Raw genomic sequence first — 25,239 nt, 5'->3', positions numbered from 1 at the left:
ATTTGGGAGGAAACCGAAGTACTCTGAGAATACCAAAGCAGGCATGGGGAGAACATTCAAACTCCACACAGACGGGCCAGAGCCGGCCACAAACCCATGGCCTCTGCACTGTGAGCCCGACGTGTAAACCAGTCAGCCACCGTGCCGCCTCATTCAGAATACCGGTACATCACAGCAACATCTAGTTACTGTGCAAATGCGTCTCCTTTTGCTGTGAGCAGAAGAAGGGATCTGATTGGACACTCATGTAGTGTTCTGCTCTCCCAAGATAGCGAAATTGGCAACATTGTGCTGTCATTGCCGCTGTGAGAAATACACTGGAGCAATGACAATGACTTTCAGCATTTCAATTGTTTACAATACAGTACATCTGACTGTCACATTTTCGCCACCTATCTATTCTTTTGAGAGAAGTAAATGGCAGACTCGGAAATTCATATATATTTTCTATCAATGCAAAATGATTAACAATTCATCAATCAATCAATTTGTCAATCAATTAATACAAACACATATGCAGCAGACACCATAAAAGAATGCCGAATCTCATATTGAGTTGAAAGCCAAAACATAAAAATGTGTCTTGAGATCAATTTAAAAAATGGACATAGCGGGGGGCTTGTCTAACATTTAACAGAAGGTCAGCCATAGAGAAGGAACAGCAACAGCGAAGGTTGTCCGCTTAGTCCTCAGTACCTACAGTCGCACCTGGATCGCAGACCTGAGGCACAGGGCGTGTAGGAGTGCTCTGCTCAGAGAGGTAAGATGGTGCAAGATCATTTAAAGATTTGAAAACAAAAAAAGTGTCTTAAAATTTTAAAATGTTCGGGGAGCCAGTGAAGGGAGCCTGGAATTGGAGTGATGTGCTCCTTCTTACAGCTGAATTCTCGGCCATTTGAAGATGCTTGAGGGAGGACAGGCTGACTCCAAAATAGAATGCATTACAGTCATCAGTAACTACAGTAAAATAACAAATGCATGGATAACTGTTTCTAAGTGTTGTTGAGGCAGGAAAGGCTTCACCTTAACCAACGGCCTCACGTGAAAAAAATCGGGATTCAACAACAGCAGTGATTTTCCGGTCCAGTTTTAAAATCACTGTCCAATTTTAAAACCCAGCAGGTGGGGGACACGCTGAAGTGGTTGCCAGCCAATCGCAGGGCGCACACTCACAATCACACCTTGGGACAATTTGGAGCGTCCATTCAACCTACCAGAAAAAAACCTACACAGGCACGATGAAACCATGCAAACTTCAGGCTGACATCTTCAGCAGTCAAACACCATGCCAACACACACACACACACACACACACACATCTATCAAGCTAATAATCTCTCTCTCTCTCTCTATATATATATAATATCCTTAATAGCCTTTTCTTGTGGCATAATTCTTATAAATAATCTGTTTACGTCTGTCTAATATTATCTTGTTAGTTTTATTAACAACAGCATTTAGTTTGTACTCGTTTGAATGTATTGCACCACTTCCAAAGTACTAATGTTTATTTGATTTCTTACTAATTAAGCAGCTCTGACATATGAGAATGAATGAGAATGTTTCCACCCCTACATGTAATTATTTAGTTGTAGGATGAAAAGATGTGTGAGAAAAAGGAAAACACACAAGAGATGGAAATGGAACAACGTGGAAAAATAAATCCTGTAAGAGAAGTACTTTATATGGCTGGTTCTCTGAGGAAAATGTACTCACTGAGTGTACTTAAAGCCTAAATTGCCCATCCCTACCTTGTGTTAGTGGTCAAAAAGAAGTCCAATCAGGGTCCAAAAGAGGTCTATTCAAGGTCCAAAAGAGGCAAAGGAGGCAGTGGTGCGAATGGAGAACCGAGCGTGGAGGGTGCGCGCGCCTCTCACACACTTCTCACACTGATCGATGCAGCCTCATGCTCACTGAGTGGAGGCACACTGTCGCTTTGAAATTTCATTTGCCACTTTTCCTTTACATCACTGGTCACGTTCTCCTGTGACGTCACGTTTGGGTTGTTCCAGCAGTTGGGATTGAGTTTAAAGAACACATGCGTTTCCATCATCCAAGAGGAAGAAATTATACTCCCGCACTCCACCCCCCACCCTCCACCACTTAGAATCGGTCAAGATGCATTTTTAATAATGGACTTTGTGGGTTCGTGTTGTGCTTCTATTGATTGTCAAAAGTACAGGTACAGGTTTGATTCAAGAGGCTGTGGACCAGGAAACCTCAAATTCTGTTCAGTTCAATTCAGGTAAATTCTGTTCAGTTAATAAAACAGCAAATCGCAACAAGTTACAAAGTCATCTCAATGCACTTTTTGTTGGATGTTTTAGCACCCTATTGTCTATCTTTTAGTCTTGTTTTTACAAAATATGAAGAATTCATCGTTCACTTCCCTCCAAAGGTATTGGGACAGGGATGGCGGTTGCTGTAAAAAAAAAAAAAAAAAAAGAAACTGCTCAGGTAAAAAAACAAATCAGTATTTCAGATTTAATTGACATTTAGTTTACATTTGAAAATGTTGCACATACAAGAAAGCCAGACAGCCGGACACGGTAATGAAACAGCACATTTTAGGGGAGCAAAAGTATTGTAACAGATGTAGAGCTCATTTCATATCCTATAAATCCATTTGGCTTATTGTAAGAAAATGTTATTCATTTTCACAGACCAGCAAATTCTAACTTTTTATCACATGAAAACCATTCATTCATGGATAAAAGATTACGCAGTCTAAACACAACACAATACAATCCAATCCAATATGATACAATACATCTTTATTTATATAGCGGCTGCAGCTGTAGCAAAGCGCTTTACAGAACATATCTTAAAATAATAATAACACAATACATAATAATACAACAGAACACATAACATTGACAATAACGCAATCGTAATAACTATTCCTACATGAGCCTCGTTGGAGAATAAAATCTGACATGTTTTCCATTTTGGAGAAGAGCTCTTCAGATAGACTTAAAATATACTGAAATATGTAAGACTTAGGATTCCATTTTGGTGTCCAGCGCAGCACACCAAGTTGAGTCAATCTGAGACATGGCGCGTTAGGGTTTTTGTAATTTCTCAAGTAATTTCGCAAACTGGCACATTCAATGAATGTCAGTTTGCACCGTTATGGGCGTGAACTCAGATATCCAATCAAAGTGGCTCCTCTCATTCCCTTTAAATGTGGCATGCTCACAACTCGCAAGAAGACATTTCTGTGCAGAAAAGGAAGCTGCGATGAGTGACCAGAGTGTTGTCACTGCTGTTTGCTGGTGTGGCAACAGACAATGTAAGTGGGTGCCCTCATTAAATATAGAATGAACTGTACTGTACTGTATGTCCGCATATATCACATATCTGCATTCATACAGCTGCCGCTATTGTGAAAGCGCTATATAAATCAGCATGTATTGTATTGTATATCTACTCTGAGCAAACCACAGTCCGGTGTCAACCAACCAGTAGTCTAATCAATTTGGCAAGATTGAAGGTATCCACATAGCCCAGTGTGAACAATACCTCGCAAAAACATGAAAGACAGACTTTTGATGAAGTTCAGGGTCATTGCTACTCACCCAAGAAGTGGCCATACTAAGACGAGGGAAATCTGGTTTACTGCATGTAAAGTGATCAACAAAGTCAAACCATATCCATCTATCTCTGAAATGATGACGATAAGAATGTGGCCCGGTGGCCCAGTGGTTAGTGCGTCGACCTCACAGTGCAGAGGTACTGGGTTCAATTCCATCTCCGGCCTTCCTGTGTGGAGTTTGCATGTTCAGCGTGGGTTTTCTCCGGGTACTCCGGTTTCCTCCCACATTCCAAAAACATGCATGGCAGGTTGATTGAACACTCAAAATTGTCCCGGGGTGTGAGTGTGAGCACGGATGGTTGTTCGTCTCTGTGCGCCCTGCAATTGGCTGGCAACTGGTTCAGGGTGTCCCTCGCCTACTGCCCGAAGGCGGCTGGGATAGGCTCCAGCACCCCCCGCGACCCTTGTGAAGATTAAGCGGATCAGAAAATGGACGGATGGATTATGCCATGCATGATTAATGTTCCATACAACGGTGCCATCCTGCTACCTCAGAGACATCAATCAATACACACTGCATATCAGGGAAGAACTCCACCGAAGAGTTTGTTGTGGTGTAGCATATGGATAGTTTTTAGTTCTTTTCCAGGTTCTTTGGAAGATCACAGTGGAAAAAAAAGTATGTTCTGTAAAGAGCTGAATGATACACCACCGCCGACTCCCTTTCTTCAGCACCACGGTGACATTTAAAATGTCAGGTGTCTGATGGAGAATAGTAGGTGGTGGTATGCAACAAAAATCGGTAACCTACCAATAAACTCAGAGAAGAAGAAGGAGGAAGAGAAAGCTTGCATTTGGTCTGACCACACTGTTATAGATCATGGATGGATGCAGCAGAGACGGGAGCATGGTTAAAATAAAGATAACAGAGTGACGCTACGGCGGATTGGTGAAATTTACTGATGGTCCTCAAATAGGAATGACGGAGGCGTGATTAAAAGAAAAAGTAGTAATGGACTGACAATTTGGGCTCTGCTTGAATGATTATGTTCAACATCGGACATGAGAAGGATTTAAACTATTCTGATGCCTGGCTTTGGCTTTTTGGTCAACAGCTACAAAGTTATTTCATCTGGCAAAGTTGATTTTGAATATATTACTGCAATAACTCATTCAAAAACGATTTTGGTAAATTCACAAAATAGATTACTTTTTTATGCCATTAGAAAAGGGAACGAGAACAAAACAAAATCATAGAATAGAGGCCATAAGAAAAAGTCCGTTGTGAAACAGAATGAAGTGGTGATTTCATATAAATAGCGAATGACAAAGGTTAAGGTAAGATGGTACACATGCCCAGAAGGTCACCCTCCTGCTTGAATGAATGTGGGTTGTAGCTCTGCTGTTTGAGTTGTGATCATTCATTATCCTCAAACATGTTTGCCCAAGCAACTGAGGGTTGTCTGATAAGAAGGAGACGCGTAGTGATGTCTGAATGTTTTGTTAGCTGTGTGCACATGACGTTTCATTTGAACAAACTAATGCTCAGTTCCTCCTGAAGCGGCCCCGTGCTTTGCTGACTTCAGAAGGCTTATTGATGATCGATTCCAGTCCGGTCTGGGGACTCCTGATATTATCCTCACAGCAGGAGACGCACTGGATACGTGCATGTGTCATGGTCATTTTCATTTGAAGTTAAGTCTGCCTGCTGTGCCGTACACATGAACTCACTTGGAGTCATGGCTGATGAAATGTAACAACAAACTAACAGAGCATGCCCGTGCAATTTCATGGCGACAACCAGAGGTTGCAAAGGTACTCACAGTCTGTACTTAAGTATATGTAGTACAGAGTTGCTATAGAACAATTAGAACACACGAACATAAAAACATAGACTAGACTAACAAAGGTAAAAGTAGAATTATTGATCAACTCCATGACTTAAGTATTTATTTTTTTAAGTATCGGTACTAACTTTGAAATGTACTTAGGTACAAGGGTAGAAAGGATTTTTAAAATTGCCATTACGTAAATACAATACACTGTATCTGTTTTTGATGACAGCCGATATAAGAATCAGAATAATGCCCCTCTTTTATTAACTTAAGTAGTGCTTGTACAAAAAAAAAATACTGTTCAGGTTGTGAACTGACAAACAAGAGACGGTCAATAAATCTTCACGTTTTTTTTTGGTGTTTTTTTTTTTCAGATCAAAGAGAGATTTTGTTGCATATCGGGAGCTTGTGATTTTTTTTTTTAAGATGGCACAAGACAGAATTTATCTGTCCATCCATTTTCTACACCGCTTATCCTGAACAGGGTCGCAGAGAGTTGCTGGAGCCTGTCCCAACTGACTTCAGGCTAACTCATGTTAGCTAATACAATGAAATAAACTTTTCTGATTCTTAGTGCGGGGCGGCCCGGTAGTCCAGTGGTTAGCACGTCGGCTTCACAGTGCAGAGGTACCGGGTTCAATTCCAGCTCCGGCCTCCCTGTGTGGAGTTTGCATGTTCTCCCCGGGCTTGCGTGGGTTTTCTCCGGGTGCTCCGGTTTCCTCCCACATTCCAAAAACATGCATGGCAGGCTGATTGGACGCTCTAAATTGTCCCTAGGTGTGAGTGTGGGTGTGGATGGTTGTTCGTCTCTGTGTGCCCTGCGATTGGCTGGCAACTGATTCAGGGTGTCCCCGCCTACTGCCCGAAGACGGCTGGGATAGGCTCCAGCACCCCCCGCGACCCTAGTGAGGATCAAGCGGTTCGGAAAATGGATGGATGGATGATTCTTAGTGCGACTGGAATAAACTGGCATCACTACTTGTACCATGTACCAAACAAATACACATACACAGAACACATTTCACCCACAAATTCGAGGTGGCAGGGTTCTTGTTGAGTATGTTTGGTCGTAAGTTAGTGTAATGCTAGCTTTACTGGCAGATTTGGAAGCCCAATTTGAAATGTGTGGCCCACATGGTGATAAAAGACTCTCATTAAATTTGCTGTGGATATTCTGCGTCTATGACCCATGAGTCCTTTTTACGCAATCACAAAGAAATCATTGGCGACAATCGGTTCACCTGGACACTCTGAGATCCACTAAAAGCATTTTAGCGATTTTGTGTTATAAACAAATAAGTAACGGGTTAGTTTATCTGAACAGACAGACTGTAATATGAGCAAGGATCAGTTACACAGTGTACAGCATGAGTTCATGCTAAAAAAAAAAAAAACCTTCCAGACTTTAGCGCCTAATGGCTGCAACTTTGAATGAATGTGGATGTTGATTGTGTTCAGTGTTCACCAAAGGTCACGGAAATGAAAAGAACAAACATTTTGCCCCCATTAAATGTCCATTTGCAACCTGTCACTCAGAAATAATGTGGAAAAAAGTGGCGGGTGCTTGAAAATGAGAGAAAATTACAGTAAGTGGATAAAAGCATTGTATATGGAAGAAAACAACGAAGGCTGTGATGTGCATTTATTGCGACTGAGGATCAACACCTGCACATACTGTACGAGACAACAATAATGCATTCTGTAATGTGGGCCGAATACATGCATGCTCTTTTAACTGAAAATATACAATTTGCAAAAATATACTTACTGTATGAAATTTACTAGTCCGGATGACATTGGCAGCTGCTGAAAGCAATTAGATGATGAAAAGTTTAGATGAGGGTGGCCCGGTAGTCGAGTGGTTAGCACGCCCACCTCACAGTGCAGAGGTCGTGAGTTCGATCCTGGCTCTGGCCTTCCTCTGTGTAGTTTGCATGTTCTCCCCGTGCCTATGCGGGTTTTCTCCGGGTACTCCGGTTTCCTCCCACATTCCAAAAACATGCATGGCAGGCTGATTGAACACTCGAAATTGTCCCTAGAGGTGAGTGTGAGCGCCAATGGTTGTTTGTCTATGTGTGCGTGTGCCCTGCAATTGGCTGGTTCAGGGTGTCCCCCGCCTACTGCCCGAAGGCGGCTGGGATAGGCTCCAGCACCCCCCGTGACCCTTGTGAGGATAAAGCAGAACAGAAAATGGATGAATGGAAGTTTAGATGATGAAAAGCTGAATGTGTATATGTTCTGCATCTTATTAGAAACACTGCAAATCGCCAGTGTGAAATGTTCGGGGATCGTGTTAAAAACATGTCAATAAAATAGCCTATGTCATCTGATACATTCGTCGTGATACATGAAAATGGGGTGTCACCGGGATTTTTGAAACTGGAATACTATTTGAAACTGAAAGAATGCGCTTACGTAACGATTGAAGTTCACTCATGAAAGTGGAGACTGTTTTCTTCAGCATCATTTTCTTTGTCATTTGCAAGACGGAATCAAATTTCCCTCAGGTAGACAAAAGTCTCAAATGATGGCATTTGATATTTAAAAAAACATGTTTTCGCCTGTCTGTCCTTTTGCTTTTTGTTGCTCTGAAGAGTTGACACAAATCACACGAGTGGGGTGAATGAAACAAACACACACAGACACAGTGTGTCTTTCTTGATCTCCTCTGAAGCCCTGAGATTGACTCACCGAACCCCCGGCGTTCGCTTGAACCCAGGTTAAGAACCACTGTGCGAGCAAGATTTCAACATAACCCAGGGGTAGGATTTTTGCAGGTAAGAGGGGAGGCGAACAAGGTAGGAGTCCAGGCAGAAATACTGGTGCAGCAAAGCTGAAAGAAGAATTTACTTGGGTTAAGATCTCGACTCACTGATTGTGTAAGTGGTGGCGTTCGGGACCGGCTTCATCAGATAATTGGTACCAGCTGAGTCCTTGCTCCACCACGCCTATTTGCAAACCTCCAGAAAGGCACACATGGAAGGAAACGGGTACAGTTCATAACTTGTGACTGAACAGCTGTAGCACACGGCGCCACACATGATTCAACATGGAGCCTTTCAAAAGAAGCTTCATATAAAAGGCTCAATCAATGTGCCGTCACTGACATGCTCCAGGGGGGCACTCTGACCAGAGTCCAGGTTGAGTGCACTTTCATTCAGACAACCGCTGTAGTGAAAAAAAAGTAATCTTCAGCATTTGTAATGGTTACGTCAAGTTGAGTTGGAATGTCAACAATGAAAACATTATTTTGGAATGTTTAACAGACAAATCTCATTGAAAATGATATTTTTCCTTCATTATTGTGTTATTTTGTAAATTGGCAATGTGATAGTGGTGGTATTAAGGGGGGGGCGGTGTAAAGTCACTTAAATCTCCATTTAAAGCGCAGGTCTGAACCGCACCACCTGCTACTGACGTAATCTATCATCATTTGAGAAGAAATCATTACATGTGCTTATATGAATACACCAGATATCATTTTGAGTCATAGTGAGCGATGTTTGATGAGAACCCATCAAGACAAAAACAAAAATAACCACCAGTGACGTCGAAAGCTTAATGACTGGACACTGTATCCAGGCACAATGCCCACGTCATTTGACTCAATTCGAAGTGGAAAAAAATATATATTTTTCTCACTCAAAGACAAGGGAGTGTATTAGTTACAAAAGAATGGAAAGAATGACACCATCATGCTCGACGTGGCGTGTGTTAAGTATGTTCATTCAGGTAAACTGCAAGATCTCCCCTTGTGGTTGATGTTGTCAACCGTGAAGGCGACGTGATTAATTGGAGACCATTTTGCCCTCCGCCCATTCGTCTGTGTGTGACCCGACAACCCACCTGCCCTAATACTGTACCAAAGAACAACCAAATAAGTCGTAGTGCTGCCGTTCGGACAGATGGCTTCTTTGGCTGACGGGTCGCTCTCCAGCGCTGGGGTTACGGCAAGCGAGCTCCTCATCCGGTGTGCCTATTTTACAGCGAGGCTGAGACGCCCGTGTAGGCATCCCCTCCTCACCTGCCTAATGTGAGGGAGGTGGGATGCTCAGCGAGCTTGTGGCGGGCATTCCAGCAGGCACAACATTTGCCACGCCCTCTTGTGGTCACGCTCTGAAAAGATGTCATCAACGGGCCTTCATGCGCCTAAACGTAGTTGCAACAGGATGCGACCCTCATATGTTGAAACATAATCGTTGACAGTGGGCAAGGGGGTGCAGGTGGCTGCTGGCGGCCACGATGGCCCGGAAAGACCCAGAAATTCACAAAATTAACATATTTCCCCCAAATTCTCAATGGCCACCCCACCCCTTATTGTGAGTGTGAACGGTTCTTTGTCTGTGTGTGCCCTGCAATTGGCGGGCAACCAATTCAGGGTTGACACCACCTACTGCTGGTGACGGCTGGGATGGGCTCCAGCATGCCTGCGACCCTTGTGAGCATAAAGCGCGCCCGCAACCCTTGTGAGGATAAAGAGGCTAGTAGCTATACTAAATGTCACAATTTTCCATGACGGATGATTTCAAAATGAGTTTGTCATGAAGAACACGCAGTACATAATCATAAATGGTGGCAGCAGGGGCTATTTTGTGTTTGTAAGATTATGAAGTGGTGATTCATTCATTCAAGTCGTTATGGCAAGTAACACAGGTAAGCGGGAACAAGAGTGATAAGCTCATTAGTCTGACAAAGTTTATTTGCGTGTCCATGTTTGTTTGATATCAGAATGGGATGTGCAGTCACAAAACCAGTGATCGAAAGACAATTTTTCTCCAGCGGGTTCAAGCTGTCAAGACAATAACACTTTGCCGCGGAGCCTCGTCCTGATCCGCAGAAAGCTTACTCTATAACAAACGTTCTGCTATTCATCATCCCACTAATAAGGACGGATGTCTCGGTCTGCATGGCGCATTGGGACATGACAACAGAGGCAAACATTGCTGTGATGCTTTTTGCTTGAAATATTTTTCGTTTTGTAGCAAAATCAATTGTGAAACAAAGCATGGACAATTTTGAATAGCTTTTGCACAGTTTGACAGCCGTAACATGGAGTGTCAATTTTCCTATTCCTAGAATATTTTGTGTTTTTCTTTGACTTTTACTCCCTACATTTGAAAACAGATACCTGTGCTTTCTACATCTTTTTCAAAAGAAGCTTGTTACTTTTTTCAAACTCCACAGATGATAGCACGGCATTAGAAAGTCAAACATTGTTGAGATGTTGATTGATTTAGATCTTGGAGTCTCACAATAAAAAAAATAATAATCTGAGACAAAAGAAACATGAAGGAACTTCAACCAACAACTATGGCAAAAGTGAAGAACACTATGGATAGAGTGAAAGCAAGATATTCTCAACGCCTGCCTTCATTCAACAGAGTTGTTGGTTGTTGCTACAATAATGATTCGTGGAAAAGGTGTTGTGCTTTTTGTCAGCCAAAAAAAACAAAAAAAACCCCCACCACTTTCTGTGTGGTGTGATTATTCTCCAGATAATCTGAAAAATATAAAGAGAGAGAGAGAAACACACACACACTGTGCACTCCAAGGCGGACTGACCAGCGTGAAGCCACAGTCTCTGGCTGTTTCTCAGTTGTGCTGTGATTTCATTTTAACTCCACCGCCAAAGTGACATTGCGCAACCTTGCGGCTGCCCAGAGATGAATGTTTGGTGGATTGACCGATGTTTGTGTACGTGTGGCTGTGTCACTGTTAGAGGAATCTATGAGCAAAATTGTATCATGTTTAAAGTTTCATTTAATTTGGGCACATCGAAGCGTTTGGGTGCGTATCCAGCACCCCCAAATGCCTGCACACAAAGGCGCCGGCCATGTGGCCGGGGGACTGTTGAAGTCCACAATTAGCACGTCAATACAGGTGGACAACCACAGGGGACAAGGCGACACTCGGTCACAAAAGGGGAATGAATAATTCGGGAACAGCGGTTGAGCAACAAAAGACGAGTTGAGAACACCCGTCGCGCCCAGACGACATTGACCATCCGCAAAGTCTACAACATGCTAATTCGATGTAGACCAGCCAGAAAAGGCGCCAATGTACTGGTGGTTCAAGTTGGAAAAACAGGTAACCAATCACTACCGAGGAGCCGGACCGGGGTGCGGCATGCAAACATCGGGGGCAGTGTTTTTCTTGTATTTTGCATATGTTACAATAAAATGTCGAACTTGCGGTGGCGGGACTGAGAGTGTGATCGCGGAGCAACTAACCGTCGTTCGCTCTCAGAGATCCGCTCCCGCCGATATTGAAGACAATTTTCCTGTGTGCCGAGTCATTTCTTTAACTTTGTCCGAGAAAATCTCTGACAGTCACTTAAAACCCAGGAATGTATTTTTAGCGTGTGTGAAAGCTTACTTTGACGAAGTCATCTTAAAAAACATGTGCTAGATGACAGCAGAACAGCAGAATACATGTCCTTCAATGCTTCAGAGTTTTTCTCAAAATAAAGTGAAGCAGTTTACTCTACAAGGTTGGCAGCTGATGCAAAGTGTTAGCTTTGCACAAGATGCAGCTGTGTTGTGGCTCAGCCATGTTTCCTGAGGTTGAGTGGGTGTGTAGCAACCACAAAGGGGGCATGTGCACTACTTAAATAATGGGTGTTGAATCCATGTCACGATGACACCAAATTTAAATCCCCTCATTTTGCTTTTAGCGGTTCAAAGGCTACTGCATGCAAACCACAAACTGCCGAGATGTTAAGGTCCATTGTCAGTTGCTATGTCTCTGACCTTATGGTATATCCATGATATGAAAACACTGAAATGGTATATTCATTAAAAAGTCATTGTGATTTTTTAGTTATTAAATAATGTCAAATGGAAGAAGGCAAAAATGTTACTATCAGGTGGGAGAGCGGTACACTGGTCTATCCCAAACAGACCAGTAAAACCAGGAGTACACCGTACACACACCTAATATCTGACAGAGAACCTACAACTCAGGTCTTAACTCGAACCCCCAATTTTCTGCTGTAGATTGCAAATTTCCCCACAAATAAAGGGGACAAATAAAAGGTTATCTTATCTTATCAACGCCCTTCCTTGATCTGTTCAAAAATACGTCCATATTGGTGTGCAGGCATCGTCCAGAAGATGGCAGTGATGTTTAGCTTCACGTTTGTTCATACGGTACAGTACCTTGCTTGTCCAAAACAGCAACGGAGTTGTGACCCAGAACTGCTTCTGTGGCTCTACTGCAGAAATGAGTCTGTGCAGTTGAGGTAAGATATTAAGCCCAAACCCGAGCCCATCTCGACCCAGCCCAAAATTCCGGTCAGGTCGGACCTAAAATGTCAATCATTGCTTCGGGTTGGGTCGGGCCGGGCTTCTCTCTCGCTGACTTTTTTAAAAATAAATATATGTTTATAAGTTCTTCTGTTTATATGTTCTTTGTCTCTCTGCTTCTCTCTCTTAAAGTGCAGCGCTAGATTCTTAAGGACATACTGCTACTGTGGTTTATGGCCCAATTTTCAACCCGCCAAAAAAATGACGGACGGCCGTATATTTTTCTCGTCAACTCTTAAAAAAATCCGTCAATGATGGAAAATTGTCGGTTAATGTACCCTCTGCAGAAACAGAAATATAAAAGATGTAAATGTTTGTACAGTCTTGTTTAACTTAGATTTCGTTACAAAAGATAGGCTTTAATCATATCATAAATCACACCTCCTCCCACCGAGTCCTCACATATAAAATATGAAATTTCGGGTTTGCTTCGGGCTCGGGCCTGCAAATCAAGTTAATTGGTCGGGCTCGGGCCGGGTCGGGCTTTAATACCCGCGGGTCAGGCTGGATTTTTTAGGCCCGATCTTACCTCTACTGTGCAGAGGCCCACGGATTAGTTCTCAATTTTTTTTCTTGCTTGATTTTCCCATCAAGATGCAACTTAGACGTTTGCTCGTCGTCCTGAAAATACTGTAGAAATGGGAAAACAGTGGCACACATTCCTTAGACAGTGCATGATAAAATTACCTGTCATTCAAAGTACAAATCATCAAAACAAAAACTTGGAAGCGAACGATAAATTGCACACCAAAATGGTAACGGAACCCGATCTACTGTGAAATACCAAAGTAATGGTGGTCTCAGATATTTTCAAAGTCTTGCATAACAAGGACAATGAAAACTCAGTCAAGCTTCGTAAGTGAACACCTCTCTCAGCAAACTGCCTCACTATTTGCACAGGTGACGGGATCAAGTAAAGACCTCCGTTTGTTTGCATGTCTTTAAAAGTGCTGCTCGATGACCTCACCTCTCCTGGCCAGGCCATCTTTGTCAATGTATATCCTGCACAGTAACTGGTTCAGGAATGGATGGTGGACAATCAAAGGGTCACCTGTTGAGCCTTTGCTGTTTTTCACTCCTTTTCATCAAGGCAACACTGTCTGCGACCCACCAGCCTTTTCTTTCGGGGGGAGAGCTGCTAGGCAACAGAAACAGTCGCCCCGGCAACATGGGCCAGATTTACTGTTCGTGCTTGAGTGTTACTCTCGTACTCTTTCAAAGTACTGTAAATTATGGCAGAATTATGCCCTGTGTGTGCCTGTGAAAGTAATTTAGTGCAGGCGCTGGCACATAATTTCTTTTGGATAATGATGGAGGAGAAATTCAGCCTCCTACTATGTGTATCGGCTCTTCAAGTAACAGCAAAACCCTTGGGGGCACTTTCGACAGGTTCATCTATTTTCCTTGTGGAAAGAATAGAAGGACGTGTGCCATATGAACAATCGGGGACTGTAATTATTCACGTGGGGAAGAAAAGACTTAAAGCTAGTAGTCACAAATGTGCACTAGGTGGCAGTAAAAGCAGGTTTTCCATCTCTCAGCGTTGCCTTGGCATGCAACTGCTGCCATCAACAATTCTCCAGTGAATTTGACCCTCTGCGTTCAAGCAGAAAACGCAGGACAGGGCAGTTGGAAGCTGATATTGTATTTGAACCGACATCTTATAAACCGGTGAATCAAGATTTTGTCAATTGGAAATACACAATGGACTGGTCACCAGCCGATCATAGGGCACACATAGGTAACCATTCTGAATAAAAATCAAAGCCATGGGCAAGTTAAGAGTTTTCAGTGAACCTTCAACACCTAACATTCATGGAACGAAGACAGGGGGACAAAACCACACGAGGACGGCGAAAACACGTCAACGTCTGAGGCAACAGATAGACCCAAAACACCGGAATCCTATTTGCTATTTATATTCACTCACTATGAATGCTCTGAAGACTTTTTAAACACACACATTACACACATACACATTACGATAATTGTTCTTTGTAGTTGTTTTCAGTAGTGTAGAGTAGGCTTTCCTCAAAGACTTTGCTCACCTTATCTAAAATAAAAAAATAACTGCAAGCAAAATTTACCATAATAAGCCACAATCAGTCAACACAATAAGTTCAAACTGTGAACAGTGCAGTCTTCACCTCCTCACGCTTTTGGGAGAAAGTTGGAAGATATGCCGGCTGGAGATTTAGTATCATCGAACTAAATCTCTGGAAGTGCGTACAGTTTTGAAGGACTCAAGGAAATGACCAAAATTACCCTGCAATGGATGCTTTCAAACAAAATGGCAGACTTCCTGTGTCTTTTCGGGTATGGCTTCTTGGGCCTTTTTTTTTTCCTTTCTCAACAGACAGGAGACGGCCTGTGTGGTGGGTCTGCAGGGAGCACACATGCAACAAATGGTTTGCATTTCTATTTTTATTTCTCAGTGCACGACAAGTATGGCACGATCACATGCTTAAAACACACAAAAAAGTTGGGGGTGGGGGTGGGGGGGGGATAACTGATTTGATGATGAATTTTGGCTGCATCATACAAGATAATTCCACAAACGTGACAGGCAGGCCAGTAAGCAGACTGGTAGACTACTGGCTTGGTGAGATGTGGCTCCAAAAAAAACTGTGTGGTGATTCTGAACTGGGATTGATTCTTACAAAGAATCGATGGGTTGTGTCGTGTGATTAAACTGTGGCAAGACAAAATGAATGTGCTGTGAATGCTGAACAATTTGTGGTATGGCGACATGACAGAAGAGTATCACTGTGTACTTTGGTGAAGATGCATTGGCCAATACAGTGCTTGATATGCTGCGCTTTGCTATGCACCTCGCAAGGCAGCTCCTTCAGAAGTTGTCCTTAAAATGGTTCTCAAAAAAAAAATATATTTGCTAATGCTGCAATTCATGACATTTTACATGCGGTTTGTCATCTGTTATTGCAAATTCATGGAAAACTGCTGATAGGAATTTACTTGTATGTCCTGGCTAATAGAGGGTTTGAGTGGGCAGCAAATTGAAAAAGGGTGATTTAGATGACTTATTTTTTTCCATTTATTGTCAGGATTTAGATATGATAACTACATGACGAGTTCACAATCTTACTAGAAAGATGAATGCTGAAAAGACATATCAGAACTGATTTCACAGGACAGCCCTTTCATCCATCCATTCATCCATTTTCCGATCCGCTTAACCTCACACGGGTCGCGGGTGGAGGGGGGGGGGGGTTCTGGAGCCTATCCCAGCCGTCTTCGGGCAGTAGGCGGGGGTCACCTTGAACCGGTTGCCAGCCAATCGCAAGGCACACACAGATGAACAACCATCTGCACTCACACTCACACATAGGGACAATTTTAATGTTCTCAATCAGCCTGCCGTGTGTGTTTTTGGAATGTGGGAGAAAACCGGAGTACCCGGAGAAAACCCACGCAGGCCCGGGGAGAACATGCAAACGTCACACAGGGAGGCCAGAGCTGGAATTGAGCCCGGTACCTCTGCACTGTGAAGCCGACGCGGTAACCACTAGCTCACCGGGCCGCCCAGCCTTTTCATATTTATGCAATTAATATTCGTTGATTGACTGTGAAAAGAGTTTATTAAATTAGGCAGCATATTTTGCAAAAGATTCTATGTATCATAAATAGATAAATTCTTATATCATATTGTGCTATTATTATTATTATTTTTTTTTTTACAATTTGAAACCACAAGCAGAAGCCTATCAGTTTGGATGTAAATCATGATTTGTAAATACATATTCAAATTCGGTCAGTGTAAAGTTTCATGCTGATGACGCTGCATGGGAGCAGCCATAGCAAATCGTTTTCTCATGAGTCAGTCCCGCCACTTTAGTGCTGGAGCTCGCGATCCACTGCTGAGGCTCCTCAGTGGTTGCTGGGATTCACAGTAATGGCTTCAGTAGTATGACGCGTGGTCGTCTTCATCCTTCCTTTTCCTGCAATGTGAAGCTATGGAAAAAAAGGAGAAACACATGAACAGATTATGACCAAAATGCCTCAAGAAAACGGCACAGTAGTTTACAGTACTTTGCTTGCTATTTCTAACCAACACTCCCACAAACACTTGATTGTGATTCTCTTAGAATTTTCTGGGAAATTACTGAGCATGTTTCATCCCAGGAGACCAATATTCTAGTGATCAGTTGTTGTTTGCTGAAATCTTGCTCCCATTGTGAATATTTGTGAAACTTCTCTGAAGGAGTGAAAGCATAAAGTCACCATGTAGATCTACTTCTCTTTTAACACACACAAAAAACAAGAACAACAACAAATAGTTAGATTAGATTAGAAAAGTTGGTGTTGGTTTAAAACGTGAGCGCATTGAATCAAACCCGATAAAATAGTTGCACTTTAAAATATATCACGGTCCATATCAAGTTGTCTCTTATTGGAAAGAGACATCTTTAAAAGGTCACATTGACAGTGATCTCCGAACAAGTTCATTCATACAGCAAAATAGCAAGACGAAAATGATTGGGTCATACCCTCTCAACTTTTCCATATCGAATGGGATCATAATCCCACTGAATGTAATCAAATGGATCCACTTCAAAAGGAAACTGAGCTTGAATTGTGTATCATAACACATTTCGATTTGTCTTTTGCAGTATTTATGGCCCAAGGAAAGCATCAAGATGAAGTGGCAACTAATGTTCTATACAGTAAATTCCCGCTATTCACAGGGGAAGGGGCCCTGCCTGCTGCAAACAGACAATAAATGTGATGAACAACCTAACTTGTTTCACGTCCACGCTCATCACTCATAACACTCATATATCAAATTATCTTCCACTGTTAAAATGAACACAACACTTCACGCACACACACAAGAATATCAGTGCAACAGTAACATAACTGCAATCCACAAATGAGGTTTTATGAAGCATAACATTTGCTAGTTCTTGTCTGGTTTGGTTTATCACATTGTTATTGGCACCCAAAGGAAGAAGTACAAGGGCACACCAGACTGTAGAGACAACTGTAGTATGTTTCCTGGTATGTGATCTGCCTCTTTTGTTTGTTGGGAGGCTGCGGGAGGGGGGGGGGGGGTCGTATAAAAATGACCTTAGTTGAATGTAATTGTGCAGCTTGTTGGCTTGAGTTGATCATGCCTTGTATGGAATATCAGTTGCAATCAGATAAAAGTTTATACCAATTACTTTAACAGTCAAAGCACGGTGGCCTTCTTCGGGAGAAAACACAGTTGCTATCAGTGTACTCCCATTTGCGATTTATTGTGTTTTTGTTGTTGTTTGTTTGCTAATGACAGCAAGCATCCCCTAGTCCTGCAATCTCTCATGGAAGTTCATCAGTTTTCCCCAACACACCACGAAGACTGATGTTATGAAGTCCACCGGACATGTCTGTACAGGAAGACTCACACGCTTCCATACAGACAAGAGAAATACAGATGGAAATAACTTGATTAGAACTGTGCTTAAAAATATTTTTATCTTTGTGGGGGGGACACAGCTATAGTCATCTGCACACATTAATTCATAGGATGTACAATTACACTTTAGTACAGCAATCAATAAATACATAAATAGGTCAATAATAATAATAATAATAATAACGCATGTTCCTCAGTGCCAAACGTGCCCTCAACCCTGGGGGACCAGCCCCGCTGATATGACGTCATGACGTGCCTAATTAGTTTTTCATTATTTGGCTGAATGTGAGTGAGAATATGTGCTACCTTTTCATTTCACAAATCACTTTGGGCTTCAGTCACATCATCATTAAAGAGCAGTGAGCTTGTTCCAGTGGCGTACATGCCTACTGTATATGTTGTTCTGATTTTCTGCTGGTCCTGTCAGGGGTCACCACATAATTTGTTGACCATAGATTATTATTTTTTTGCCTTTCTGCCACGACGCACCGATTTATTTGGGTATGAGGATGATGACCGGGAAATGAACCTTCATCATCGACATGGAAGACAGCAGCAAATACTGAACCACTGTACAGTACCAGGGTACGTAGCATGTGGCCCCGATCAGAACACTGCCTCCATTCTGCTTGGTGTGGTATGCTTTGGGTCATGCGTTGCACTTGGGCATATAGGCTATTTTCGCAAGTGAACTTTTATCCTGCAAGAATCCAATTTCACAACATTGGGGACCCTTTTTTTGTTGTCCGCCAAAATCTTAATTTCCCAGGGCTTTGCATCTTCTTTTAAACCGTCTGCCTTTACATTCCTGCCTCGATATTTTAGATCGTAGCAGACACCCAATTACAGTGAAAACTACGCAATTTATACTTTTTAAAGGCAAACATTTCTTCAGTTTGTGGCCTGAACTCCACTCAATAGTGCATGCTTTTTACCAAGAGTGAAGACCAGGTACATTTTGTACTGTTCCACTCCAAAATCCAAGCTAACATTAATAGTCCACGGGCCTTGTGGTTTTATCGGGTCGTTTGATGACCCAGTAAAAGGGTGGTCAAACGTTTATTAAAAAATTGGAAACAAATGAAAGATGACTACCATTGCTTTTCACACGCTGGAAATGTGTACATTATTTTACAATATTGTGTTTCATTTTATAAATTACTGCCCTGCCTAGCCAATCAGAGATGCCGGAATAGGGCAATCTCTGTCTCTTGACCAATGGAGAAGCGCCGTACTGTCGCGATTGCATAGCACAATTAACCCTGTCATACACCCTGTAACTGATCACATGATAAGTTGTCCACTGTAGTAACCTCTACCCCTGAAAGGGTTAAAGTAAATTACCATAAAAATACAAGACGTGTAATGTGGCCTACTCAATGGCATACAAAATATTATCCAGCAAAGAAGAATCTGGCAAGAAACGTTGCCGTATGTGGGTTCCCTTGAAAAGGGATCCACTGTAGTTACCCATAATAATAAAACATGGGCTGTTTTGTTTTGTTTTATTTTTTTTCATGTGTTTTGATGTGCTACAAACCCAGGATAACTGTGTAAATGGACAGTGGGTGTAAGTTGCCTCGTGTATACAACGCAATTGGTTTTTCTCATTGGTCAGACTAACGGGCATTTTTAGTCGACGTTTTTGTCAAACCTTCGCACAAACCCATCCCTCCAAAAAGCTTCAGGCCCACCTGAGTGTGCTGTTGGACCCTGAGATGTATGACCAACTGAAACCTACATGCGTCCATGAGTGGGGTGAATAATTACCCCAATTAGAATGAATGATTTTTATATTTCTCATTTTGATGACGAAGATGATTATTTTTTAAAATATTTTTTGATCAGTAAAGGAACTCTTTCACGTTCGGCGGGTTAATTGATGACTTTTTCCTGAACATTTGATCACAAGACAGTCCTCAACCGAGATGTTAGATCCTGAGTCAAACCCCACAAAAGGCTCTACCTCATCCATCCATCCATCCATTTTCCGAACCGCTTGATCCTCACTAGGGTCGCGGGGGGTGCTGGAGCCCATCCCAGCCGTCTCCGGGCAGTAGGCGGGGGACACCCTGAATCAGTTGCCAGCCAATCGCAGGGCACACAGAGACGAACAACCATCCACGCCCACACTCACACCTAGGGCCAATTTAGAGCATCCAATCAGCCTGCCATGCATGTTTTTGGAATGTGGGAGGAAACCGGAGCACCCGGAGAAAACCCACGCAGGCCCGGGGAGAACATGCAAACTCCACACAGGGAGGCCGGAGCTGGAATCGAACCCGGTACCTCTGCACTGTGAAGCCGACGTGCTAACCACTGGACTACCGGGCCGCCCGGCTCTACCTCAATTAAGCATTATTTGTACGGCAATTTATTTCGCAAAGAATTTTAACAGCCATGCCGGTCAAGCCATGTACCTTTCAAAAAATATTTTTGAAAGGTACAATATAAGCATATTTGACGATGCTTATGTGACGCCAGGGGCTTATGTGTAGATTTAGATTTTCTTAACATTACCCCATGATTAACATTGTTACCATTATTATCTGTAAGGGTGGATTGAATAAGCCTTAGCCTCCCCTTCAATTTGGAGTAACTCCAATTGTACTGTACGAGCGAGACTGTGTGGGCCGCTGGCAATGTTGACAGGGCTGCCGTGATATGAATGCGAGCACTTCTCTGAAAACAAAGTAGCCCGAGTATTGAGAGTCAGCCTTACGCGAAGTCCCTCAGCACTCAAGAGATCGGGCTTCTTATCGACTTTTTTTGTCAAGTCACAGCTGTCAATCGTCTGCTCCCCATTTCTGCAGCAGACAGACAGCATAGCTGACTATACGAAACAAGCGTTTGAGGTTAATAGTTCATTCATTAAACTCCCTTAAAATGACATTTTGCTTTAAGATGATCCACTGTCTCCTGTTTCATAGCGATATTGCTGATGGCTGTAAAATGCCACCAGGAGTGTTTATGATACATGCAGTGCCGTAAAGCAAAAGAGCAAATATTTAGAATTGAAATATCATGCTGCCATAAAACTAAGTTACATAATGAAATAGAAGTAGTGCAGCCAATTGTGTGTTGTCATGTAAAGGAGAAATGAATGAATACCTTTACGTTACGGGTGCACTTATAAATAACATTCTAAACATCTAAACTAATCCTTGACAGGCACATGGCTCACAATCTGGCTCAAACTCGTGCTACAAATTATTTAGTTTCAACTCTGATCTGGAAACATCAGTAGTTTCTGCGAAATATATGATACCTACCAAAGGAGACCACATATTAGAGAATGTAAGTAATGTAATTCAGGAATTACAATAATTTAAAACTAACGAACAGGCAAAAGCAGATTATTGTAGCTAAATGTTTAAGTGTTATAATTAATAACCCATAGCAGGTTATTATGGATTTATAATATGTTAAACTAGGTAATAACTTATTTAAAACCCCTTAATAAGTACGCCGTAATAAATGGTATCAGCGTTATTTATTCATATTGACGGTTGTTAAAGTTTATTAAATATTGATTCAATACTACACATGAACATTATTTATTCTGTTGTATTTTATTTCCATTAGCAACCGGTACTTACGGTTCATGTCACTTTTTGCTGTTCATGTTTTTGTTGATTAAAAGCTTAGTCTGCTTGTGGCTGCACTTTGGTGTGACATTGAGCCAAATGTTGTGCAGTTCCAACTTCGGTATAAACTGTGTGGTAAACAGCCTGCGCATCTAATTGGACAGAGTGTTCTGTGCATGTATGATAAAGATTTATCTGATGTGCTTGGTGTTGGGCATGGTCCTCGGAGGCCCTCACCACTGGCAAGGAGCCATGCTAATATTTGCTGATATGTGCCACAAATCTCCATGTGTCAGCCGTACAAGGGCAGTGACAGCCAAAAGCTCCGTTAATAATGTGATATTTTCCAACCCATTCCAATTCAGGAAATGAATTGCACACTTTATGAAAGAACTGATAATGTTGCAGTCCTTTTGTATTCAAATTCAAGTATTAAATTCCAGTTTAATTTTGTAATGTTGAAACGGCAAATGCTTCCGATGAGTTCTTTTCTGAAGAAAGCCTAATGTGGACACCTGTAGTGAATTAATAAACTCAACTTTGCCGTCATATTAATATGCAGGATTGTGAACAGAATCAACTAATGTGACGTGATATATTCAGAGCATTTTTATCAGACCTCCACAATATTAAGTTAATATTTCCTAATTCCAGCTCAGAACATGATTATGGCATTTTCCAATTAACCGCATCTGCTTGTTGCATTTCTTCATCTTCCCGATTTTTACTATTGATTGAAAAATGTACTTCTTATTTATTATTGTTTTGCTTTTTTCGAGAATGCGCATAAACCCTGCTAAGAATCAAATTAATTTTTAATAATGAATCTAGAAAGAATCATTTGGATGTATTTCCTTTTCATCATTTTGTTGCGTTGTAATCAAACGGCACGACCTGCTGCCTGCTCTCTGCCTCACCGCCCCCTTCCTCATCTGTGTCACCTGCTCCGTGATTGTTTTGCCCTCCACCGTTTCAATTTCCCAATCAAGCCCCTGTATATATTCCCCTCGTGGGGCTGGTCTCATTGGCAGTTTGCCGATTCTACACGGGTCACGTTCAAGTCCTTTTGACAGTCATAGTGTACGGAACCTTTTTTACTTGTCTGTCTGTCTGTCTTTTTTTTTTTTTTTTTTTTTGCCTCACGCCTGTTGTACCCCTACCTGGACTGACCTTTGCCTGGATTAAAAAATGTTTTGCCCTTTCCAACTCTGAGTTGTGCATTTGAGTCCAAAACATTTGTGCTTTTTCACAGGATTCTTTATCTGCATCAGGATGTCATAATGTGGTAAATAGCCTAATGTGACTCGTTTTCCTTTTGTTCTTCCTTTTTTTTAATTAAAAATTTTTTTGCCATGACTTTGGTTGGTTGTTGATGAACTGTCACATGACAGCCCACTAATACTATACTTAGCTATGTTGAGGAGTACAAGGGTGAGATGAGGACATTGCTGCAGATGTTCCTCCCTATAACATTCCTATGGTAGGTGAATATTTGCATGTAGAAACAAGCACTATGCAAAAAAATATGCATTCAGAAAAATGTATCATTAAGTGTGCAAGCCATTACAACTGGAAGAAAGCGAAAAGAAAAGTTAAAAAAAGAAAAAACACTCACAATCTGGCATCTGGTTGTGATACGTCATTGAACTGTGTGCTGCCGTTGGACTGGAGAGTAACTGGGGAAGCCTCTTCGCTCTTGTTCCCTCGAGTACTGGCCGCGCTACCGGTTGGAGTTTTCTGGAAAGAACCTGCCAGGCCCGACTCAGCCCGCCATTGAAAGCAGGAGCAGCGAGTCTGCACTTCTTTATAGAACGTGTTGAGCCACAGGGTGGACAGCCATGGACAGCCCAGAAGGTTCTTGAAGGCAGCGCGGAACTCCGGGCTTCGGCAGTAGATGATGGGGTTGAGGCCAGAGTTGACATAACCCAGCCAGTTTAAGAGTCTGAAGATCCTCTCCGACGGAACGCTCCGGTCAAAAGCGTTGATGATGTTGGCAACAAAAAACGGCAACCAGCATATCGTAAACGTCCCCATGATGATACCCAAAGTTTTTAGGGCCTTGTGTTCTTTCACAAGCAATAACCGCGATGGTCTTCGCTTGACGCCTTTCCGCCCCATTCCACTGTTGCACATACCCTGGTTCATGCACACCGACTGGAGGGCTGGATTGTCCACTTGCATTTGCGTTGTTGGACACTCATGCTTGAAACGCATTCTGCTTTTATCAATGAGCTGCACCTGCCGTCTTGCTATTAAGAAGACCTTTGCATACACAAAGATCATGATAAAGAGAGGAATGTAAAAAGACACTGTGGAAGATACGATGGCATAAGCCCGGTTGGTGACGAAGTCACAGCAAGCAGGGTCATCGTAGCACATTCTGGCTCCGTATTCATCGTCTGCGCGCCAGTATCCTTTCATAATTGGCACAAAGGAGATTAAGGCGGAAACGAGCCACACCAAGCAAACGATCGCCCTGGCACGCCACTTACACAGTAAAACTTGGTGTCGGAGCGGCCTCGTAATTGCTATGTAGCGGTCCACCGCTATCACACAGAGAGTTTCTATGCTCGCCGTCACACACAAGACATCCACTGAAGTCCAGAAATCACACGAGGTTTCGTCGAGCTGCCAGTTGCCCGTCAGCACAATGGTGGCCCCCAGGGGCACCACCAGGACGCCCATGATGAGGTCAGCGCACGCCAGTGACATGATGAAAATGTTTGTCGTCGTTTGGAGCTGGGAAGTAGAAGCTACAGCGATGATGACCAGCAGGTTTCCCACCACGATGATGATGATGACAGCGACCAGTACGAGGAGGATCCAGGATCCCGCCGCAGGGTGGTAGGGGGCCGTGTTGTTCCTCAAAGCAGCTGATGCGCTTAGGTTGCCGTCCATTATTCGCCAACTCAGACACTACAAGTTTGGCACAGCAAAGTTAAAAAAAAAAAAAAAAAGAGTAATAAATAGGGTAATTGCTTGCAAAAAAACAGATGTTCTTACATTTCTCGCCTCAGGAGGATCGTTTGGCCGCACTCAAACTTCAGCCCGGGCTTCCCATGCTTCCACAAACGAGGACCTCTTAATGAAGTCAACATGTTCTCTACAAAAAATACATTTCCCTCAATGCTGAAACAATAAAAGTTCACAGAGTCGGTAAAAGTCCAAATTTGGATTTAAAAAAAAGTCAGCCTTATAAAGTACAACATCAGAGCAACCATCACAGACAGCTAGCTGTACAATAGACAACTGCGACAGTTTGAAAATGAAAGAGAACAGTGGCGCTAAAGCAAGAAGTGCACGAGTGCATCAGCGTGAGAGCCCACCTTTTTTCAACTGCTCTCTTTGGTTCCCTCCCTTGTGCTCTCCCTCTCTGCTGTCTAAGTGTATTGGCCGAGGGGAGGAGTTGAAGAGTGTGAACGCTGTCCAGTGTGCAGAAAACAAGCACTCAACACTCAATCATGAAGATACATACTGTTTAAGGTAACAACATCGAAACAATGAGTTTATGTGTACTGTATTTCTTTATTTCTCCTGGATTTTTTTTTCTCTCGCTACATGC

At 42.5% G+C, this 25,239-nt stretch overlaps 1 protein-coding gene across 1 annotated transcript; it reads right to left on the bottom strand.

Annotated features, from left to right (window-relative positions):
- Positions 1-15,080: 15,080 nt before the first annotated feature.
- Positions 15,081-25,014, bottom strand: adrb3a (adrenoceptor beta 3a). The gene is made up of 3 exons (XM_086111772.1): positions 24,681-25,014; positions 23,293-24,593; positions 15,081-16,646 (listed from the first exon to the last, which is right to left on the bottom strand). Exons 2-3 carry the CDS (start codon positions 24,573-24,575, stop codon positions 16,619-16,621), a joined length of 1,311 nt encoding a protein of 436 aa, XP_085967898.1. The 5' UTR covers positions 24,576-24,593; positions 24,681-25,014; the 3' UTR covers positions 15,081-16,618.
- Between the last annotated feature and the right edge of the window lie 225 nt (positions 25,015-25,239).

The sequence above is a fragment of the Hippocampus guttulatus genome, chromosome 5 (genome assembly GCF_054856545.1).
Source record: "Hippocampus guttulatus isolate MCC_2025c chromosome 5, RoL_Hgut_1.0, whole genome shotgun sequence".
NCBI lineage: Eukaryota > Metazoa > Chordata > Actinopteri > Syngnathiformes > Syngnathidae > Hippocampus > Hippocampus guttulatus.
Note: the sequence above shows the minus strand (reverse complement) of the source record. Positions and strands in the feature narration are given on the sequence as shown.

Bases quoted from the DNA above. Each gene is read 5' to 3' on its own strand.
- adrb3a (XM_086111772.1), bottom strand. From the start codon at position 24,575: ATGGACGGCAACCTAAGCGCATCAGCTGCTTTGAGGAACAACACGGCC. The intron at 16,647-23,292 runs GTGAGTGTTTTT...TTTTTTCCATAG, and splicing joins TCACAACCAGATGCCAGATT to CTTCACATTGCAGGAAAAGG.